Source organism: Camelus bactrianus, chromosome 7 (assembly GCF_048773025.1).
Source record: "Camelus bactrianus isolate YW-2024 breed Bactrian camel chromosome 7, ASM4877302v1, whole genome shotgun sequence".
Lineage (NCBI taxonomy): Eukaryota > Metazoa > Chordata > Mammalia > Artiodactyla > Camelidae > Camelus > Camelus bactrianus.
The window spans coordinates 50,224,538-50,245,167 of NC_133545.1; the positions used below are offsets into that span (position 1 = coordinate 50,224,538).

General features: G+C 36.9%; 1 protein-coding gene and 1 long non-coding RNA gene across 3 annotated transcripts in view; both read left to right on the forward strand.

The window, feature by feature from the left end:
- Positions 1–2,209, forward strand: part of LOC123611902 (uncharacterized) — a 31,122-nt gene extending 28,913 nt beyond the window's left edge. The window contains exon 4 of the long non-coding RNA XR_012508184.1: positions 191–2,209. This is a non-coding gene — a long non-coding RNA (uncharacterized LOC123611902). The remainder of the gene's footprint in view (positions 1–190) is intronic.
- Positions 2,210–11,915: 9,706 nt separating this feature from the next.
- SNX13 (sorting nexin 13) overlaps positions 11,916–20,630 on the forward strand; it is a 110,765-nt gene continuing 102,050 nt past the window's right edge. Inside the window, exon 1 of one of the 2 annotated variants that reach the window (XM_045504497.2) lies at positions 11,916–12,423. In XM_045504497.2, the coding sequence (XP_045360453.1) occupies positions 12,412–12,423 (12 nt within the window). In that variant the 5' untranslated portion in view covers positions 11,916–12,411. The remainder of the gene's footprint in view (positions 12,424–20,630) is intronic. The other variant, XM_010967162.3, reaches the window with a different exon arrangement.

A 20,630-nucleotide genomic window follows, 5' to 3' on the forward strand; every position in this document is an offset into this window, starting at 1 on the left:
TATTATCTTACAGCAAAGATAAAATGTGTTGGTCCATGTAGCTGGAAAGATATTGAAATAACTCAGAAATGGCTATAGGAAGCAAAGCTTATAGGAAGAACTGGATCTGAGAACTCAACATACTCTATCTGCTACTCATTTCTGTTTATTTCTCTAGGCATATTAATTCCATTTTGTCTCATCATTGCAGAGATGCTGTCTTTATGTGACTGAAAACATGCCTGCCAGAAGATCCTGCTTAGCAACCCCAGGAGAAACAGCATTCTTGAGCATCTAGGTATCAAACCTAGAGAAGGACTTTATCTCTGCTTAGGTCACTTGTAAATCCACTAATCACTGCTAGTTCAAATTAAACAAGTTCAAGTTCCATGGCCACCTCTGCAGCAAGGGAGGCAAAGTCTGTAACTAAAGAAAGAGTCCTACATCAAGAGTACAAGACAACAGAGGTAAAAACCAAGGAATTACCTTTTTTCAATCTTTATCTGAGAACTATCTCAAGTCATAACCAACCAAATGTGACACTGAAGGAGAGGGGAATAAGCTGACAACCGATTAATAAACTGAGGCTGTGTGAAGGCGGTCAGAGCATCATTGCTAGGTAGGAATGAGCAGGTAAACTGGCTCTCTGGAAAAAAAAATGCATGCGTGTATTTATAGATGCACATAAGTTTATTATATATTTTATTAATATAAATAATGAGTGGCACATAATTTATTTAAAATGATACAATGTTAAAAGATTGTTATTATTTGAATAATTGAGTCTCTTCTAATGCTTTTGTTGATTTTTGCTCTTCTTGTATCCTGGCTAAACTATGGTTGCAATTGACAAGTGTTTGATGAACATGAATGTTGGTTGATATTTTCTTTTTTGTTGACAAGTAAAGTGCCAAAACTTCCTTCATCAGTGGTGTGAACAACTTCTTTGCTGAACTGAATAATAGTTTTTGAATACTGGAAGGATAGTTCCTCAATTTTTTTGTGTGTTACTTACAATGTAACTGCTAGGCATTAACACTTTCTAAGTTTAATATGCATTAATAACATGTTCTTGATCACTTCCTTAATTCTAGAAAATCAACAAAACAGTAACTCAAGCCTTGATTTGTAGTATTTGCCAATTTCCATGGTGTAAATACTCCCACCACAGCCAATTTTAAGCTACCAATGGGACATCAATAAACGAAGAATTGGGAAGAAATGTGAACTAGCACACAATTCTATAGTATTTTCACCATACTATAGGTGTAAATAACCTTAAATAGAGGTAATAATAAAAAGTAGTAAAATATTAGGAAGTGATGATTTTTGAGTATTTATTACTTTGTTTTATATAATGTATTTAATTATAAGTTTATGTACTTTAATTTTTAATAATTACTATGTCTAAAAAATGACTAGTAAAATTCCAAGAATTTTAACCATTCCTCTAGTTCATGAGTCAGTCTGAACCAGCTCCAGTGCACCATTACTGATGGTTTTCATGATTTCTATGAAATGGGTAGTGAAATAATAACTTGAAGTTGTTGTAAAATAGAGAGTTGACATGTGAAATCAAGGTTCTACCATGGTATCTCTATGATTTATCTAAAACAATATGCTCAATAAATATAACTAGGTGGATTTCCAGTATTAGATACACTCAAATTTCGATAGTTTTACTGTATAGATTGACAAGTTTTAAATTATTCACTATTCTGGATTTTTCAAATCCATTTTCTCTTTTGTTAGTGCAAGTGACTGAGAGGTTATTTTATTACATTTACAAAAAAGTATAATTTCCATAAGCTTTATATTTTAGCTAGAAAAGGAAGCAAAAGCAGAATCTCTGAAAGCATCTTCTGCTCCTTCATTGATGTATGCGATTAAAATTGACTTCCATTTCTTCACATTACAAACTCCATCAGAATCTCTTTCACACTCTAATAATCTTCTAAAAAACTATACTAGACAAAGTGGGACAATGAATACTAAGAATATGCTGTTTATCTCAGATATACTGCTCTCTTTTAGTGAATATGTTTTGGCCAAGAAATAGGAATAAAGGAAAATAACAGTGAGAAACACTCTCAGTATATTACTTTACTTTTATGTATTTAGCACTGAATACAGAAGTGTCTGCTTGTTGGCTTTCTGGCAACTCAAACCCTCATGTGCTTTAACCAATAAAAGACATGGGTAAATGAGAGTAACTGCAGAATAAATTAAGTTGAAAACTGGATAGTAATTGTGTCATTTGGTAATTATTTTGTTTTTGATATTGAGTACAGACTTGATGCTTTGAAACATTGCACAGTTGTAAAAACTTACTGGTTTCCTCAGTATACATTTTACATTTTAGTCTTTATTTCTTAAAATGAGCAAAGCAAAGAAAAGCATACAACTGTGTGAGGTATAGTATACCAAACATGTTTCTAAGGAATTGGTTAAAAAGAAAAGAGATAATGAATGAGACTAATAAATATGGGAGAGATAATTTGGAGCTTAGGAGAAAAATCATCAGAAATGACTGATAATAAACTTATAATGGTAGATTTTGGTATCAAAAATGAAAGACTTTGCAAATCAGCTGGACTTAACTTCTTGTAAATGTCCATCGCTGCAGCAAAATAGGCCCACTTGACTTTGTGGTTTGTTCTTTCTGGTGGTCACAGATCACAGAGTCATCCCTTTCTGCTTGAATGGGGCTTAGAGGCAGCTTATGACCACGGTCATGAGGGGTACTTTAGGGACTAGGGATTAGCCTACAGAGAAAGAGGAGGAGTTGATTATGATGGGTTTGTCAATGTCAGAACTAGATGAAGAGAGAGAGGGATGTAATAAGTCTGGAAAAATCACAAAAGTATAAGTCTCCGAGGGAGAAAAGTGAAGGAGAACAGAACTGACACAGCTCTGTCTCGCTTAGAAAGGGAGGCAGAAGGAAGGAAACAGACCAGTTACTCTTAGCTTACAGTACAGGTTTGGCATGAGACCGAGCCCAATAGGCCTGAGGCAGACACATGAAAATCACATTGCTGTCAATGATAAAGAGGCCAAGAGTGGGTTCTGTGAGATTAGCTGAATATAATGCATGATCATCAATAAGAAAAATCCAATAAATGTATGAGATTAGCCTTTTACAGTCAAGAGAGTTAAGAAGTGTTTCCATTAGAGTAGAACTATGGTTAGATTTTGATAAATAACACAAGAAATAAGATAAAACCCTATTGGGCTCATAGCTTTGTCTCTTCTTGTATGAGAAGGGGGAAAAGTGGGTAAACTGAAATAAGAAGTCATCATTAGATAAATGATAGTTTATTTTAAGAGATCCTCAAGAGATCTGGACTGTAAAAAGCAGGAAACGCTTGGGGAAAAGAGAGGTTTTTGTTGGCCATTCAAAAGGTATATATCACCTCCCAAATCTGAGGCTGAGGTTGTGGAAGGTACAGTAAAAAAAAAAAAAAAAAAAAAAAAGAGTTGAGTTTCAAGTTGGAAAGTTGACATCAACTTGCTATTTATTAGCAGAGAACTCAGACAAATTAAATAACCTTCTGAGCCTTAACTTCCTCATTTTAAAAATGGGGCTAACACTACTTACCAGGTGGTTTAAAGATAACAAGAAACATAATGCACCTGGCCCAGAGGAGGTGTTTAATAAACATTAGTTCCCTTGTTCCCGAGTGAACTGTTCAGTGTGGGAGACTCTGTCAGAGGTGAGGAGTACCTGTAAGACATCCCCAGGGCAAAACCTTCCAGGTGACCAGGAAGTCATTCTTTGATGGAATTCCTGGGCCAAACACACCTGTCTGTACTCCCTCCTTAGTTCCTAATTGGGCCACATACTTGGATTGTGGCTACTAGAACTCTCTGGGAAGGTGCTCAAGATTTTCAGAACAACTGGTCCTGATTCTGGTTCATGCCTGTCCCTGACTGTCTTTTCTATCCCATTATCTTCTTTGGTTTGCTTTTCTGAGAAGACAGCATGGAACAAGGTCTTTAGCCCATTCCCCTCCCCCAGAAATTTTTAGCAGCTCCATGTGTGTGTCTGTCTCTGTCTGTCTCAACTGTAACACCCAGGCCACGACTTATTAAAGTGGTTTTCCTTAAAAAGCATGTAATGATTGAGGATCTCCTTAAGAAATATCAAAACAGTCCCCTCATTTTGAAGGTATAGGGGGAAAGTGAGGATTCCTCAGGTTAGACACTTTCTACTGTCATTAAGTAGAGTTAAAGAGAGTTTTAACATTGTAACAACAACCCATGGTAATAAAAGAACTTGTCACTTATGCAAAGTCCAAAGTTGGGCTTTTTTTTTTGGTTTTGGGTTTTTTTTTTTTTGTTTTTTTTTTTTTTTTTTATCTGGTGGACAGGTTCTCCTGTATGGTTCCTTCCATCTCAAGTCTCTGTTATCTCAGGTAGCATCCAAGGTCACCCTGGAAGGTGCCGAGAGTGGAGGATTGCTACATTCCATTAATTTGAGTTAGTTGCCTGACCCCACATAGATAGATTTGTAATCTCCCTCAATGCCCAGGAGGAAAATGAAATGACTCCGCCAATACAGCATCCTTGTGCCACAGAATGACTTAGAAAGATGTTATGAAATATTCCCTCTTTCCCAAAAGCCAATGGCTTACAGATTAACAATTTACTTCTAAAGACACAAAATGAAATTTGGAAGATGAAAACTCAATTACATTTCACAGCGTAGAGTTTCAGTGTAACCAAAATTTCTGGCATAACTGTAAAGTATAAACTTGATAAATTACCCATAGACACAGCTTCAAACAAAATAAAAGCTGTTATTTAAAAAATCAACAGTCTTTCACAGAGTACTACAATACAATTAAGGTAGTGATAATATAAAATTTAATTGTAGGTTAAGAAAACTACATATAAAAAAAAAATTCTGTAATTCTTACCTCAAGCTTAGGATAGCCAGAATGGCCTTTTTCTTTTTTAAATGCAGTTTTAAGCAGTGTACACCAAAGTAATATTTTGTTCAAATTTGCTTGCCTGTGATATTCCCCCTTCAGTTTCCTGCTCTAAACAGTACAAACAGTAATATATACAGATGAAAAGCAAGATGGTTTGTACTTTAATTATATGATCATAAGATTTGAAGGAAAAGCCAAATCTCATCTATTTCTAATCCCTCCTCCTTTTGAGGCTAAATTATATCAGGCAAAAATGCAAAGATGATACCTCTTTGTACATTCTAACCATTAGAGATTGAATGGTAATAGATGTTTCAATATGAATTCTATAACCCTGTGATCTTTAAAAATTAAATAGTTAGCCCATTTAAGTCTTAGTGAATAAAATAATGTGTAAACAAATGAGCAAATTCCGTAATTCTATTAAAGGATACTCTGGTAAATAGCCAATCGTATGCGTTTACCCAGAAAGCATACATCTCACTTATAGAAACACAAACTTAAAAAAAGGGATTCCTTCATTCATCCTTTTGCCTCTCCTGATAAAAACAAACATGTCCCATTCAAAGCAGAACATTTAGCTCTCTGTTAGCAACAGAAAGAACACTTCCCCAGCAACAGGAAAACCCGAAAAGGATATCTATTTTTAAAAATAAAATGTGAAGCCCTCAGCATTTTGCTGATTTAGTGAACAAGATTAAATCTTATCCATCCAAATTAGGTGAATGTTCTATAGATTTCAAAAGTATTGTGATTTTAAATACTTTTTATTTGATTATTTGCTTTGTTTTTTATACTAGATCTTATCTTGACTTTTTTGATTTCTCTGTTCATGGATAATGATACACATGACCATTATAAGGTAGGAGGTGTCTCATTTTAAGTGGAAAGGTGGCAATTCAAGGAGTTCATTACTACACGGAAAGCAGTTCACAGCAGCCTTTGCTCGGTAGCATGGTTTTTGAAAAAGGTGATGATGAATATGCTTGCTGAAGGAAAGTGATAGGAAAATGAACTGCAGCTTACTTCCTATCATAATTACCACAGTTTTAAAATGGAAAGAAACCTGAAAGAAAAGAGCATTTGATCTTGAACCACAGTGCATTGCCCAGCGCTTCAAATAACAACTGACTGTATGAATGTACACAGTAATATACACATAATTTAATTATATATTTCAACCTCCTAACTTTGCAGAAAAAGACACCGAATTATGAATTTTCCCTTCCAAGGTTAAACCTATTTAATAGCAAAGACAGAACCACAATGCAAATCTTCTCAGGCTTCTATTCTTCTCATTCCACAGCCAGTATTATGCGGCATATGTCTAATATCTCTTCCATTCAATTGTGTGTACATCTATTACAGTTATTTTTAAATTTAAAATTTTTATTGAAAATAGAAAGATCTCCACATATTCAAGGGTAAAGATAGGTTTCATTAACCTGATGCCAATTTGTGTAATATGTTACCATTTAAAAACACTAGTAGTTCTTAGAACAATTTTTTTTTTTTTTAACCTTGGTTGTTAAGCTATTAAAGTAGGAAGCAATGTAATAGCAGTCTTTGATTTCACCCTTACTCTGTGAAAATGGAACTAGCTGAGGTAAGCCTGAAATATGTGGACGTATTAGGTCCTATCTATGAGTACTGATTCCTCTTCTCATTTCCTCCTTTGGCTGAAGGCAGAAACAGGAGGTCAAAGACCAGTCAGTATTCTTATGATTTGCACAAGAAATTGGGGACAAGGCCATTGAAAAAATTAAGTTTTTAAAGTTACCTGATTTAATATACTTGAAGACACAGTATATACATACATATAATTCTGCATTATATAACTATACAGGGTACACACAAATGTATGTATATTTTTTATTTTTTTCATTAAATATTGTCTCCACTACTGGTTGTGTAACTTGGATAAAATATTTAACTCTCTGGGTCCCAGTTTCCTCATCTGTAAAATGGAAATAATAACAGTTCTTATCTTCTAGGGTGGCTGTGAAGCACTTAGACTGAAGCCTGGCACATGGCAAGAAGTTAATATCAGGTATTATGTACCCAATATATCTTATATAGAGGTATATAATATAGATGCATATGTATATTTATTGATATCTCTATCTACATCCAAGTGACGTTTCTTCGATAAAATCACTAGTTGTTTGGGTCTATATGTAAAAATGTAAAAATAATTTCATCATGCATTTCTCATTTCCTTTATGTTTTAGGGCTGTGAAACTATTCTGTATGATACGACATAGTGCATTTGTCGAAAGACAGTACAAAGAGTGAAAATTAGTCTATGCAAATTAAAAAAATTCAAATTATTTAGGCTGTTGGAGGGAATGTCAAGAAAGAAAGTAGACTGCAACAAGAGAGTGTAACTGTATTACAAATATAAGAAATGACCTCACTGAAAGGAGTTGGGGAAAAGGTGCTGAACTAAGCAACTTTGGAAATGACTGACATTTGTTAAGACTCAGGATAAAATAAACTACATCTAGACACTGTACTCTAGTTAATAAAATTATTCCACAAGGGGTTATGGGCTAACAATTCTGATACTGCTATACATGCATATTGAAATTGAACAAGTAAATAAATGGGTGGCAGATAGTAGGAACCAGGTTTCTCACTGTTGGGGTGAAAATTTACAGATAAGCCACAAAAAAAAAAAAGAAGAAAGAAAGAAAGAAAAAAGAAAGAAAAGAGAAGGCTAGAATGATCCGTCTGGTAATGGGTTAGAGTGGAGCCATCAGGATGAATTTATATTTAGTTTCATATAGGTATAGGTGGTTCCAAACAGAACTATACATAGATAGGTGTGTATATATGGATTAGTGCACATGCGTACATTTCCTTGCTTTCTCAACTGCAAGGGCTGAAAAGAAAGGACACCATGAGTAACAAAGAACACATCCAGTGCCTAGATCTTGGTTTCTAATACCATTCTCCAATAAAGGAACAAAAGTTCCTTAGAGAAATGGCTGATTCTAGGACTAGAGTGTAATAAGGCTGGAGTATCTTATAGTATGAGAAAGTGAGGAAGTGCTCAACAAACAAAAGCAAACAAAAAACCATTCCACTGATGGGAATATTTTAAAAGGATATACGACAACTGAAGGAGCTCCCAACAGCCAAAGATGAGACAATTTGAGCAACAAAATACAATAGCATTGGATTTAATCCAAAGTATAAAATAAGTATCTGAGTCCATACTCATATAAACAAATGATTGAATCAATGAAAAATGGAGTAGACACATGTCCTATGCGAAATAATTTGAAATAATTTATATAGATCTGTATTCAAAGAGGAGCATGTTACTGTTCCTTAAGTGTGAGCTGTGCGTATTGACTTTTTTCCAAAGAGTATAGTACAGAAAGGGGAAAAAGTAACTTTGCAGTGAAGAAACCTGATAAATACTACCTCAACCAGGTGATCAAAGTCAACATTAAAATCATGTTGATAATATGTATCTTTGATAGGTGACCTGGGGAAGGGTACTAAACCTCTCATGGCCTGAACAGTAATCAGATCTATTTTTGTGATGGTCTTTTTTCAATCGTTAAATGTATGTGAAATGCCTGCCACAGCACCTGGCCCAGATACTGAAAACAGTATTCATAGTTGAGAATTAACTGTTTGAAAAGTGCTCAAGTTCTAATTTTTTCGATGTGAAAATATTTTTAAAACTATTGACTGGGGTTGTCAATGGTCTATCTATCTGAAATACACTATAGACCTCTATGCATTTATAATATGATCCTTTCTACTGAGGTCTTGGTACCATTATGGAACTATTATTGAAGAGACTTCTGAACATTATTATTTTATGGCTGCATCTGTGATTAGGAAAGCTTCACATCATTTCTGCCCCTTTTACTCTTGAGTTGCCTCAGTATTTCCTCAAAAAAACCATGTAGAAAAAGGCACATGCTAAGCTATTTGAAGCACAGATCACTCTTAAATGCCCTGAAATTTCTAACTGTTGTGCTAAAGTTGTAAGAATCAGGGTATCTGCTATTTGTTCCTGGAATGTGTCTCCTCTGTTGACAATGCATTATTTCAATACTGGTTCACTGGCTTTGATATTGGACCTTGTTAAGGAACATACTTAATGTTTAGTAGAGGTGGTAGGTGACACTGATGATATTGCATTATGAAGAAACTAGAGTTAATAAAATGGCTTAAGAAGTCAAAAGATTAAATGTGACAACTGTTTGATAGACATAATTTGCTTGAGAGGCTGATGCTATACTTTTCCAGTTTTTTGAATTATAGTCATTATATGACAACCTGACTATGTAGAATTTCTTCTTTGCTTTAAAATTAAAAAAATAGGCAAACTGGATATTCTGAATTGTTTGGAGGTTTAGAAATCACTGGCAGTGCCTGTTCAAACGCATCACACACTTGATTTTTGCCTCTGACCTCTTTTTGTCATCCTTTCCTATGTTAATTGGATAGACTGGACACTGCTGTTGAGGAGTCAGACCTTTTGCAATAACAGCCACAGATGTATCCTTATCATGTGTTCCTTAAGATGGATTGTTTTGTTTTGTTTTAAATTTCTGATTGATAGCCAAAGAATGTGGCATCTCAGGTCAGCCTCCCCCAGGTTTCCTCTGCAACAACTGATAGGATGTTTTTAAGATCACATGGGATGAAACCGCAATCTGTGCCAGATTAGGTGCTTATTTTATTTTTTTAAAGTTAGCTGCTTTTGTAAGCATTCTCTTTCCCAACTTTGTAACTCAACTTCCACAACTCTCTGAAATGGTGTACTTTATTTACTTTGCTTCCCTTGCTAGCAAATTAACTTTGACTCATGCCCAAGATATACAGAAGAAAGTTAGTTTTTAACATATTTTATCTTCATCACCCCACCCCCCCCCACACACACACACCTGCTGCGGGCTCATTACCATCACTGAAAATATTAGCAAGTGATATAAGGTGAAGGGAAAAGTTGAGTTTACAATTCTGTCACAAACTTCTCTCCGGTATTCTAGTGACAGTAAAAGTAATTCCCCCATTAATTGCAAGATAGGAACACACAATGATCAATTAGAAAAAAAAAAAAAAAAAACAAGATTCTTTCAACACCAAGGATTTTGTTTTTAATCATTTTTAATTAGGGCTTTTCCTATTGGAGTCTTTTATGAGAATGCTGGGGGAGGGGCAACATTTTAAATGGATGGTCAGAGTAGACTTCCTTGAAAAAGTGACATTTGAGCAAAGATGGAACATAAGTGAGAGATCTAGCCATGCACGTATCTGGTGGAAAGATCCTTCCAGATAGAGAACAGTCAGTGCAAAGGCCCCAGGGCTAGAAGATGCCATGCTGTTATAGAAGAAGGGTAACTGTAACAGTGCTTAGTAGAAATGAGGTCAGAGAGGTGGATGTGCGGTAGGACTTTGGAGGCTAGCTAGCATTAGGTTTTTTAGGTCACAGAAAGAACTCTGGCTGAGAAAACTTGGAGCTAATGATTTTGGCTTGCTCCTAGGTCTACAAACTTCTCAATGTTAAATGCATATCCATGTCGTATTACAGGTTGGTACAAACCTCAAGTTGTGTCTATACTTAATTTACCACCTTTAAAATAAGTGAAAATGCCTTGCTTCTGGAATGGGAAAAATATGTGAAAGAAAACTACTCAAACCAGACACCTAAATTACAGTTTTAATTTACTAGTATCTTAAATATTAATGAGCCTCCACTGTTTTCTTATTTACAGGTTGGAATAGTTATCTTTTTCCAGGTTCCTTGTCTCTAGTATGTCTTAGTTTCCCTGAATATCTCAGACTGGATAGTTATTTTCCAATCTTATTTCCTATTCATGGCTTATTTTGTCAATTTCTGTAACACATTTTATTGTGCTGCAGAGAACAGAATTTTGCTGGTTCAGTAATATGTAAATTATGTATCAAATATAGATTAAAACAACAGCAAAACTACTTTGTCTCAGTTAGTTGAATTGAGTAAAATCAGGATTTATCCTGAATTTCTGCCTGATTACCTAAATGAACCATTCTGTTTCCACAAAGTTTGTAATGCCTTTACTTAATGTTTTGAGACTTTAATGTATGAAGTAAATTTCATCTTACACAATAGTACTATTGTTAAGGTAGAGGAACAGGTTGGGGGGGAACTCTGGTAAAGGGGAAGGAATTTCTACTTCAGCTGGTCTTACTTTTCTGAAATGCCTTTGTGCCCTCTTAAAAGAGATGGAAGGATTCTGCATGTCAAATCCGAAAATTTACTGGTCAACTTCCTTGGAAACTGGTTTCTAATACACAATAGAGTACACACCTTGACAGTAAGTTCAGGTAAATTACATTATAAATCAGGTAGAAGTGACTACCTTCAGTTTCACATATTGTAACTCATCTAGCTGCGGGTTCAGAAAGGTGTCAGTCTCAGGGGCTTCTATGCACACTGCGTTCTAGAGTTCAGTCCCATTTATGTTGGGACTGTTTACAATGACACTTGGTGAAATTTGCTCACCATGATACGCCCCCACCCTCAACACTGTATCAACAAGTCAGTAAACGTGCAGAGACCAAAGTTAAAGCACAAAATTTGCTTTAATTTTTTTTAGCGGTCTCTTGCAAAGAGCAAAACAAAGCCCTCACGATAATGCAGGTGCTGGCCAATCACCGAATCAGCGACAGTCTTAACTGCTACGATCAGGGTAAAGCTGATATGCCTGTATCACGTCTACAACCTGTCGCGCACCCCAGTAGAGAACTCGCCGAGGACTGGAAAGGACAAAGGAAAGTTTCTGTCAAAGTTTAGGAGAGAGACTGAGCGGGGAGCAGTTTCAGATCATATTTAAACCCCAGACTGTGGAGGAAGCCGAACCTCCCTCGCTTGCTCCTCGGTCGCCACCGGGCCAGGGAAATGCGAGAGGGAATTTTTTCTACAGGACAACTGCCACCTTGTCCCCGAGACGCGCGAGGTCCGCAGCGCCATCAGTCCAAGGTTCGGCTTCTGCCTGTCTCGCTTTACCCCAGGGCTGGCCGACCCCGGCGTGAGGCGGAGGATGGGCGGCCGCCCCGGGCGCGCGCGCCGGCTCCCGCGCAGGCCCTGCACTGGGGCCTCTCTTTACTCCCAACAGCCCCAAGTCGGCCTGGGAGCCCAGCACAAGGGCCCTTAACACTGGCGCCGAGCGGGTCTCCGGCCGCCCGCCTCCGCTTCCCCGGGCGCCGGCGCTATGGCGACGGTCACGAGACGCCGGCGGCCCTTACGCCCGCCAATGGGAGCGCACGTCGCGGGGAGACGCGGACGTCGCTCTTCCATGATGGCGGCGCGTCCGTCGCGAGCTGCCGGGCCGGGGGGAAGCCAGCGAAGCCGAGTAAAGCCGCCGCCCGGGAGAGGACTGGAGGAGCTGCTGCCGCCTTTGGCGGCGGCTCAGGCAGTTTTCGCTGCTGCTACGGCTGTTGCCATGCGGCGAGGCTAGGGAGGAGCTCACTTCCCCTGGGTGTAATAATGTTAACAGAGGTAAGCAGCGACGGTGGCCAGTGATTACCTGTGAAATGGGGAAAGGGCCGGTGCTGGCGGGTCAATAACATCCTTTCTGCAGCTTCCCGGCCCGATCTTCCGCTACGGGCCCCGGGGCGCGAGGAGCAGCTGGGATCCTACAAGTGCCCCCTGAGTAGAAACTGTGCTGACTCAACAGAGTCCTACCACCTCCGGCTGCCTGTGCCTCTTCGCAGTTGCCACTTGCGCGTCGCCCCTGGCACTAGTCTCCCTCCTGCTGTCGCTGCCTCCTCGCTCGCCGCTCCCTTCGTGGTGTCTCCTTACACACTGCTCTGTGGCAGCGTTGGTCTTTCTGCGTTGCTGCTGGTTCTTGTTCCCCTAGGGTTTGCCCGAGGTCTCTCCTTTCTCGGCTCTCTGGCCTCCAGGGCCCTCCACTTCCAAGCTCGGTTGGCATCCTGGATTTGTCACTCGGCCACACCGGTTTGTTTCCCATCCTCTACTTTGACTACTTCCTGAGGAGGACCTTCTTTTTTTCAGACGACACTTGGATAGCCTAGTTATATCACCCCACCCCACCCCCAACCCGTCACCTTTCGTTTAAATCGCGAGAATCGGAAAAGTTCAATTTAGCATCTACCCTCCTGATTTGCTTGAGGCTCTCTTGGTACTCTCTGTGGAACAGTTTTTTCCTTTGGTCCTGAAATGGAAGTAGGGCAACTGTGACTAGCCAATCAGTTTCCCTGATGTCCGTTGCATAAAAGCAGACTTCTTGAAGCAGTAGAGTTTGCCTTTACTAGCAGTTCTTTAAGGGAAAGAACTAAATTGATGTAACTAGGTATTGACCCAAGTTAACACAGTTACGTGTTGTGGTATATACTGGTGTAGATGTCATTAAAGATAAATTCTGAAGCTTGTGGATTTGAGGATGTATCCTAGAAGCTATTCACTTGAAGCCCTGTGAAGATTCCAGCGTCAGCTGTCAGGGACTAGTTTGGGCATCTTTGTGAACTGAACTAAGGGTAGGAAACAATTTTAATGGGCAGTGGGAAGTATTCCTACTTGGGCTAACAAGGAAATGAAAGTATTTGTAAATGAGTGGCTTTTGTTGTGTGAAAATATGGTAATAAAGGACTTGCCTTTCCAACTTTATAAACTCTGAGGAATACAAACTGTATTTAATAATCTGCACAGAGCCTGGCATGTGCTGTACCTGGTAAATACTTATTGGTTGATTTTAACTCATGAACTACTTATTTCTAGTAGTTTGTAGTTCACTTTGTATTTCTAAATTTCACAGATTTTTCATTCCTGTAGTTAATTTTATTCCCATGGTTAATTTCATTCCCAGAGATTACAGTATATCATAAGCTTCTGCTGTCATTAGCAGTATTAGGTTTAAAAAAGAAGACTTATAAGTAGTGGAAGTTGTATTTTTACCTCTTGGTGGGAATAATTAGCGTTATAATAAGTTTTCAGTGGTGTTGCTAATGTACAATGTTTTTTGAAATGATCTTTTGATTAAAGTTGACTTAAGTTAGCACGTTTTGAAGAGCTGTAATGGTTTCACATGAACTCAGTGCCTGCTGAGTTAAATGAGGGTCTTGATTTGGAAAGACTGAACTTTTCTAAGCTTCTGTATTTCAAAATAATTACATGTGTCAGTGAAATATTTTAAACAATAAGTCAATGATAGTAGTTAGATGTGCTTTAGTGTTTTGTGTGTGTGTGTGCGCTGTGCATAGCTTTTAAGTGGCAGAGCCAGGGTTCCAACCTTGGCAGTCCCTGCCCAATGTATCATTAACCGTTGCACTGTATCGCCTCTCCAAAGTTAGACCCAGATTAAATGGTGCTTGGATCTTATCTATGGTTGTTAGTAGTCATTTTATAGATTACAAAACTGAAGCTCAAAGACTTGTCCAAGGTCAAACAGTTGTTAGTGGCAAAGGCAAAACTAGAATCCCATCTCCTGACTCTCAGTACAGAACTCTGACCATTCTGCTCTCAATGAGCAGTTTTCAGCTCTCATGATTTTAAAACATACTACTTCCTTGTCTGAATATTGTAGTAGATAAACTGGGAATTATTGTTACTTGAGAATGACTTTTTGCTTTACCTTACCTTTTCTTTTCTTTTCTTTTTTTTTTTTTGGATCAGGCTCAGAAATAGTCTGATTTTGAAATATTTTAGATATAAAATTCTACTCAATATCGATTACTAAAAAATTTGTAGTGTGGGATTCCTTTTTTCTGCTTCTCTTAGTGCTAACTTAGATCAGCGGTTTGAGGGATGTGATTTGATTTATTTTGTTAGATCTCAAAATGTATAATGGTGAGCTAGGTTCTGAGAGATTCTCATGTTAACCAGGCATATCGTGTGCTCAAAAAGTGGTGAAGTATACAATCTGCTTGGTTCTTTTACATCTCGACATTAAGATGGGTGATATTATCCCCATTATCCACACACGAAGACTGAGATTGAGAGCTAAAATAGCTTGCTTAATCAAGAATGATTTATTAAAAGCTCAAGTTTAGCTGTAGCTCAGCTAAGGTTCAAAGTGGAATCAAGTTTGAGGACGCAACTCCAGTTTGAGGACGCAACTCCAGAGCCTGGATTAGATGTGAACACTGGATACGTATGATCTGTTTTTTGAAATATTTGTTTTTCTTGGTCAGGAGGTACCCTGAGAAGATGACCCTGTGTAGGTTCATCTTTAGAATTCAGAAAGGCTTAAAATCTAGGAATATGATTGTTTTTTATTTCTATTGTTACTGTTTGATTTCTGTTGTTTCAGACTGCCTATTTATGGAACAGAGTAATAATACCAGGGATACAGCATGCTAAAGAAATCATACTGATTCTAAGCTATCGAAATTTTAGTGTCGTTGTGGATAGAGGCAAATTAAAATCACTTTTTGAAGGAAAATCCTGCTGTAAAATTGCTGAGTGCTAAGGTTCCGAGTTTAAAGATGTCAATCTTATGAAGTTTCTGTTAATGATCTTCAAGGAAGCTTATAGTCAGTGAGAAAAGCATTACTTGGATTCCAGAATCTTTGAAAAAGGGCATCCCAGAAATTCACCCTGCAGATGGCTATAAATTCCAGTTTATGTTTCATGCAGTGTATAGGAGGGAGAAGGGGGATAGGGTGTTGACTGAATAGAAAAGTAAAACAGTCTTCGAATAAAAAGTCTTCTAAGTTAAATTCCACAATAAAAATAAATAAATAAAATAGCTTGCTTAAAAATCATACAACTGATTGTCAGTAGTTCCACCTAGGATCTCTTATTCCAAATAGTGTGCTGTTTCTGTCACTCAATATGGAATGCATCACTTTTTGGAGCTGATAATCATCGATATACTATTTTTAATTTGTTTTTTTAAACTGAGGTGGGGATATCAAATATATAGATACATAACATTCATATGAAATGATAATGATAAATATTCATATGAAACTTTTTGGTTTTGCATTTTGCCAAAACCAAAACCTTTTCAGAGGTGAGATACTACACAGGTGATCAATTAAGGCTACATTAAGTTAAGCTAAAAGGCAAAATTACTCAACTGAGCAAATTAATTTGTACATTGAACTCTGAAACCTGCAAGGTATGATAGATTGTGAATTGAAAGTACACCCCAGTAGGTTGTCTTGCCTTTTTTTTTTTCTTAAAGTAAAGAGGAGTTAACATAGTTCTCAGTTTAAAGCTTTTGGCTTCTGTTTGTATTATTTTCATTCCAAATACAATTGAAGTATTTAGAAGGCTTGCTGCCTATCACTATGTAGTTGTGTTTTGCATTTCCATATAGGAATGAGACTTTTTTTCCTTAATGTCCAGTTAAATTTTTTTTGAGGACTTCTTACTGTTAATGTTCCTCCTACAATATTTGTTGAAAAATTTGTCGTCGTATACTTGAAAATTATTTGTTTAATAACTCAGCCTCCACCCACTCATTTTTAAATAGGGGTAAACTTCATGTGTGAGACTTAGTTAGGATATGCAATATTTCCATAAGAGTTTGCTTCAGTTAATCTGAGTTTTCACATTTGAATGTAATGAAATATTTATTAGTGAACTTTCATTAAGCACACTTTTAAACTTTTTTTTGGCATTTCAACAGCTATTATTTCTAAGCATCGGTTATTACAGAGAACTAAAGGTATAGATGATGGGGGAAAATATTCTGAATTTGTACCAGTGCTATGGCGTGTTCTGGAGGTTGTTTTTGCGTTTATTACCAGCCTGTTGACACTTGTGCTTTTAAAAATAGTGAAGAAAAATTGTAGTTATTTACACTTAGTAGTTTGGGTTATATGCAAATATGGGGCATTTGTAAATGTTACATAAAAAGTGCTTCTAGTCATGCTATGTTACTTCCACTTAGATTTATTGATTTTTATATATTAACACTGATTCTCAATTTTGTGGTTAACAAATACGATACAAATGGGTAAGGCATAAACTGCTGCACTATTAGAAATCTCAGATTAATAGTTATTAAGGAAGTAAAATTTTGTGGTTTAAACAAATTGAAAGATTTGCCTAAAGGACATTAAGCAGGACTTCTCAGTGCTTTTGAAAGGTGATTTACTCTCAAAGAAGCTGGCATAATTTGCATCATATTGCAAAGCTGTTTAACCATAGAGGCTGTGGTGGTTAATTTTATGCATCAACTTGACTGGCCACAGGGTGCCACATTAAACATTATTTCTGGATAGTCAGTGAGGGTATAGCTAGATGAGGATAAGATTAACATTTGAATTGGTGGGCTCCTTAAAGTTTGGGTGGGCACTATCCAATCTGTTGAGGGGCCTAAATACAACAACAGGAAAAAGGAATTTGCCCCCAGCCATTTTTCTACCTTACTGTTTGAACTAGGACATGAGATTTCATCTTCTCCTGTCCTTGGGCTGGGATTTATACCATCAGCTCCCCTGGTTCTCAGGCCTTGGACTGAATTTCACAACTGGCTTTCCTGGCTTGTATTCAGCAGATGGTGGGACTTCTCAGCTTCCACAATCTTGTGAGCCAATCCCTCACAGTAAGTTTCCTTAAAAAAAAAAAAATCTCCTATTGGTTCTGTTTCTCTGGAGAACCCTGACTAAATACAGAGACTTACAGAGTTTCTTGCATTTCACTTTGAGAAATCCTGAGATGTGATGAGTTATGCATCAAGGGAGAGTCTGTGAACTTTCAGAGCTCTTTTTAAAGACACACACACACACACTCTGTTGCCCATAGTAAATGCTTAGTAAAAAATTATGTCTGTTGATTAATATATTTGTTAAGAGAAATGCTCTTGGGATGAGTTGATACTTAAACTACATGAGCTATTTCCTTAATTATTAATTAATGACATCTTATAAAGGCTACTAACCAGAACAAGAACCATGGATCCATTGACATTCAAAAGATGTTAAGAGATGGGGAAGAGATTTTATAAGGGAAGTGTAAGGACATCACTATCTAGAATGAGACTGGCTTGCCACGCTATATACAACATTGTTTAGGATCTTTTGACAAGGCAAATTGAGTATTGCCAACCATTTCAAGAATTCTGAAGGGCCTTTGTTTACTTTTTTCCCATTGATTTCACATTTTCAGAGAGCTTATAAATAAGTTATATTTAGTAATTATTTTCATTGTATTTTATTATTCTAGCACATATACACCCATTTTTCATCACTTCTGATTAGCAGCTAGCTAGCTAATTGATAGAATTGCAAACAAAAGCAAATATGTGTGACTTCATTGTTAAACCCTACAACTTCATATTAGATAAATGTAAGTCTTCCATTAGGCATTTCAGAGTATTAAAATAGAGCTTTGAGATTTCCATAACCATCTTTGGGAGTCCTAGGTAGGAAGATGCTAGTGTTCAGATAGATTGTTCCAGAGTTTGTTAACCAGTTTTTCATAGAAATTGATAAAAGATAATTTCTTAGCTGGTCCACTGTGCTTTAAAAGTTTTGTATTGTTACAAGTTTATAAAATTACTTTAAATAAAAGTAAATAATTTAATTTTAGGAAACATGGAATTATATTTGGGAAAAGAACTGAGAAATAAGTACAAATGTAATTATAAAGATTTAAGGTGTTGGTTTGTGAATCATAAGGCCACTCCAAAATGGATGGCTTTTCATTTCTGTATGTAGTTACTACCAGTGCATATATAGACTTTCGCAGATTATAAAGAATGCTTTGTCTCTTAATTTAATCATATTGTTAGATGTGTTAATGCTTACTTACATGTTTAGTGCCATTTCTAGTTTAATTGTGGAATAAAGAGTATTCTCTTGGAAAAAAAAGGGTATGAAAGGACGTTTGAAATAGATTGTTTTAGGTGGGACAAACTAAGTTGTGTTAGCTAAGTAATAATGGAAAGGAAGGGATCATGAGCTTCTGGATGAGGAAGAAAATAGGTTCTATCATGGGAAGGAGTTTTCAATTCTGGCTACTCACTAGCCATTTGGTGGCAAAACTAGGTGACTTTATGGCATTCCTGACTGAGGTTCTCAGGGTATCGCTTTTTAAATTGTGTTTTGAAATTCTGTTGTTTCACAGACCATCAGCTGCCCTCTCAACTGATGATCATCTAAAATTGACTTTCTGAGTGAAGTTTAACTTTGATATTACAATGCTTTTTATATATTTGTGAGGAGAGAGGACTTTGAATTAAAGCAAGTGGACAGCTCTTAAAACTGTTTTACCATGTTAAAAAATGGTTAAAATTTGAATAATAGGCTGGAGTCATGGTGATGCATACTTATGTCTATCAACTACCACAGTAGTGAGGCTACACAAATATGACCTATATGTTAAGCATTATAAGGATGAGTCTTCACTGCTTATTTTGTGGTGTGACATTGGGGAAGTTGTTTCTGAGCTCAGAACTTTTCTGAGCCTCAGTTTCCTTCTGTGTAAAATTGGGATAATAATAGCACCTTCCTAGCTGCTCTCTCACATTGTTGTGAAGATCAAATAAAATGCTGGAGGGTGAAACCCTTTGTAAACTGTCAGTCATTGTACAAACATTTGTGATTAATACATCAGTTTTTTTCGTTATATGCTTTTTCTTTACATGAGTGCATTAATATGAATTCAAGCCCTAGGCTCCATCTAGCTTTAAGGCTCACTAGCTTCTCAGTGGGTGGATCCTAGGAGAAAGACCTGGTCTCCTGGCCACTGGTTTAGTTACAGGGGAGGCAGGAAATAGACTAAAAGAAGGCAAAGGAAAAAAATTAGACTGAGATCATGTCTTGCCAGCTGGTAATAAGGGTAGTTTCTTGTGCAGTTGGTAAGCTGATTCCAAAGAATTTCTGAAAGGGAAGTTCCAAAAAATATTTTGAAAAAGGTTACTTATTTGAGGGTTAGTAGTCATTTGTGTGTATGTATTATGAAATATTTTTGGGAAGTCTTTTATTTTTAATCAACCTTGGTAAATTCTTAAATCCTGGAAAATTCTTAAAAAGACAAGCTGCTTTTTAGTATAAATTTTTTAAGGCTTTGGTTGTAACTTTTATTGGAGATTAATTTTTGTGGTTCACTTTTTTCACCTCCTGTTTGGTAGGCACATGCCAAGTTCTGGTGCTAAAGTGGTGTCAGACCTGAAACCTGCCCTCAGAAAATTCCTCTCAGAACTGAATTGTGCCAGGTTGGCCATCATTCAGCTGAAGCCTTGAGATCTTTTATCAGAATAAAACAAATAACATAATTAAAGAGTGAAAAATTAAGAGGAAGAGAAGGTTGGAGAATGTAATTAAAATAAAAGATAATTACTTGTATTTGCTTTATAACTCCAGGTAAAACTACCAGTTTGGATGAGGTGGCCTCTCTAAAATGAGCTTCTTGCAACGGAAGAGTCAACCTATTTCTACTGTCTCTATTTGCTCTAAGCTGATTCACAGTGAGAGGTTAAAAGAGAGAGAGGGAACAGAGAAGCAAAAAAAAAAAAAAAAAAAAAAAAAAAAAATCAATCTATGAATTTGTCTTTTTTGTTAGTTTTGTTTTTCTGAAAAAACTCTTTACATCAACTTAAGAGGTCTACCAAATTTTACTGAAAGACCCAGCTGAATTCCACTACCCCGGTAAAAGAAATATTTGGTCCCTACCCCCATATATTACATATTATGTAAACTCCTGAATGTGCAGCTTAGTTGTATTCCCAGTGCATGGAATAGAGCTTACCACATAGTCCTCACTAAGTACCTGTCAATGAAAGAATGTTGAAT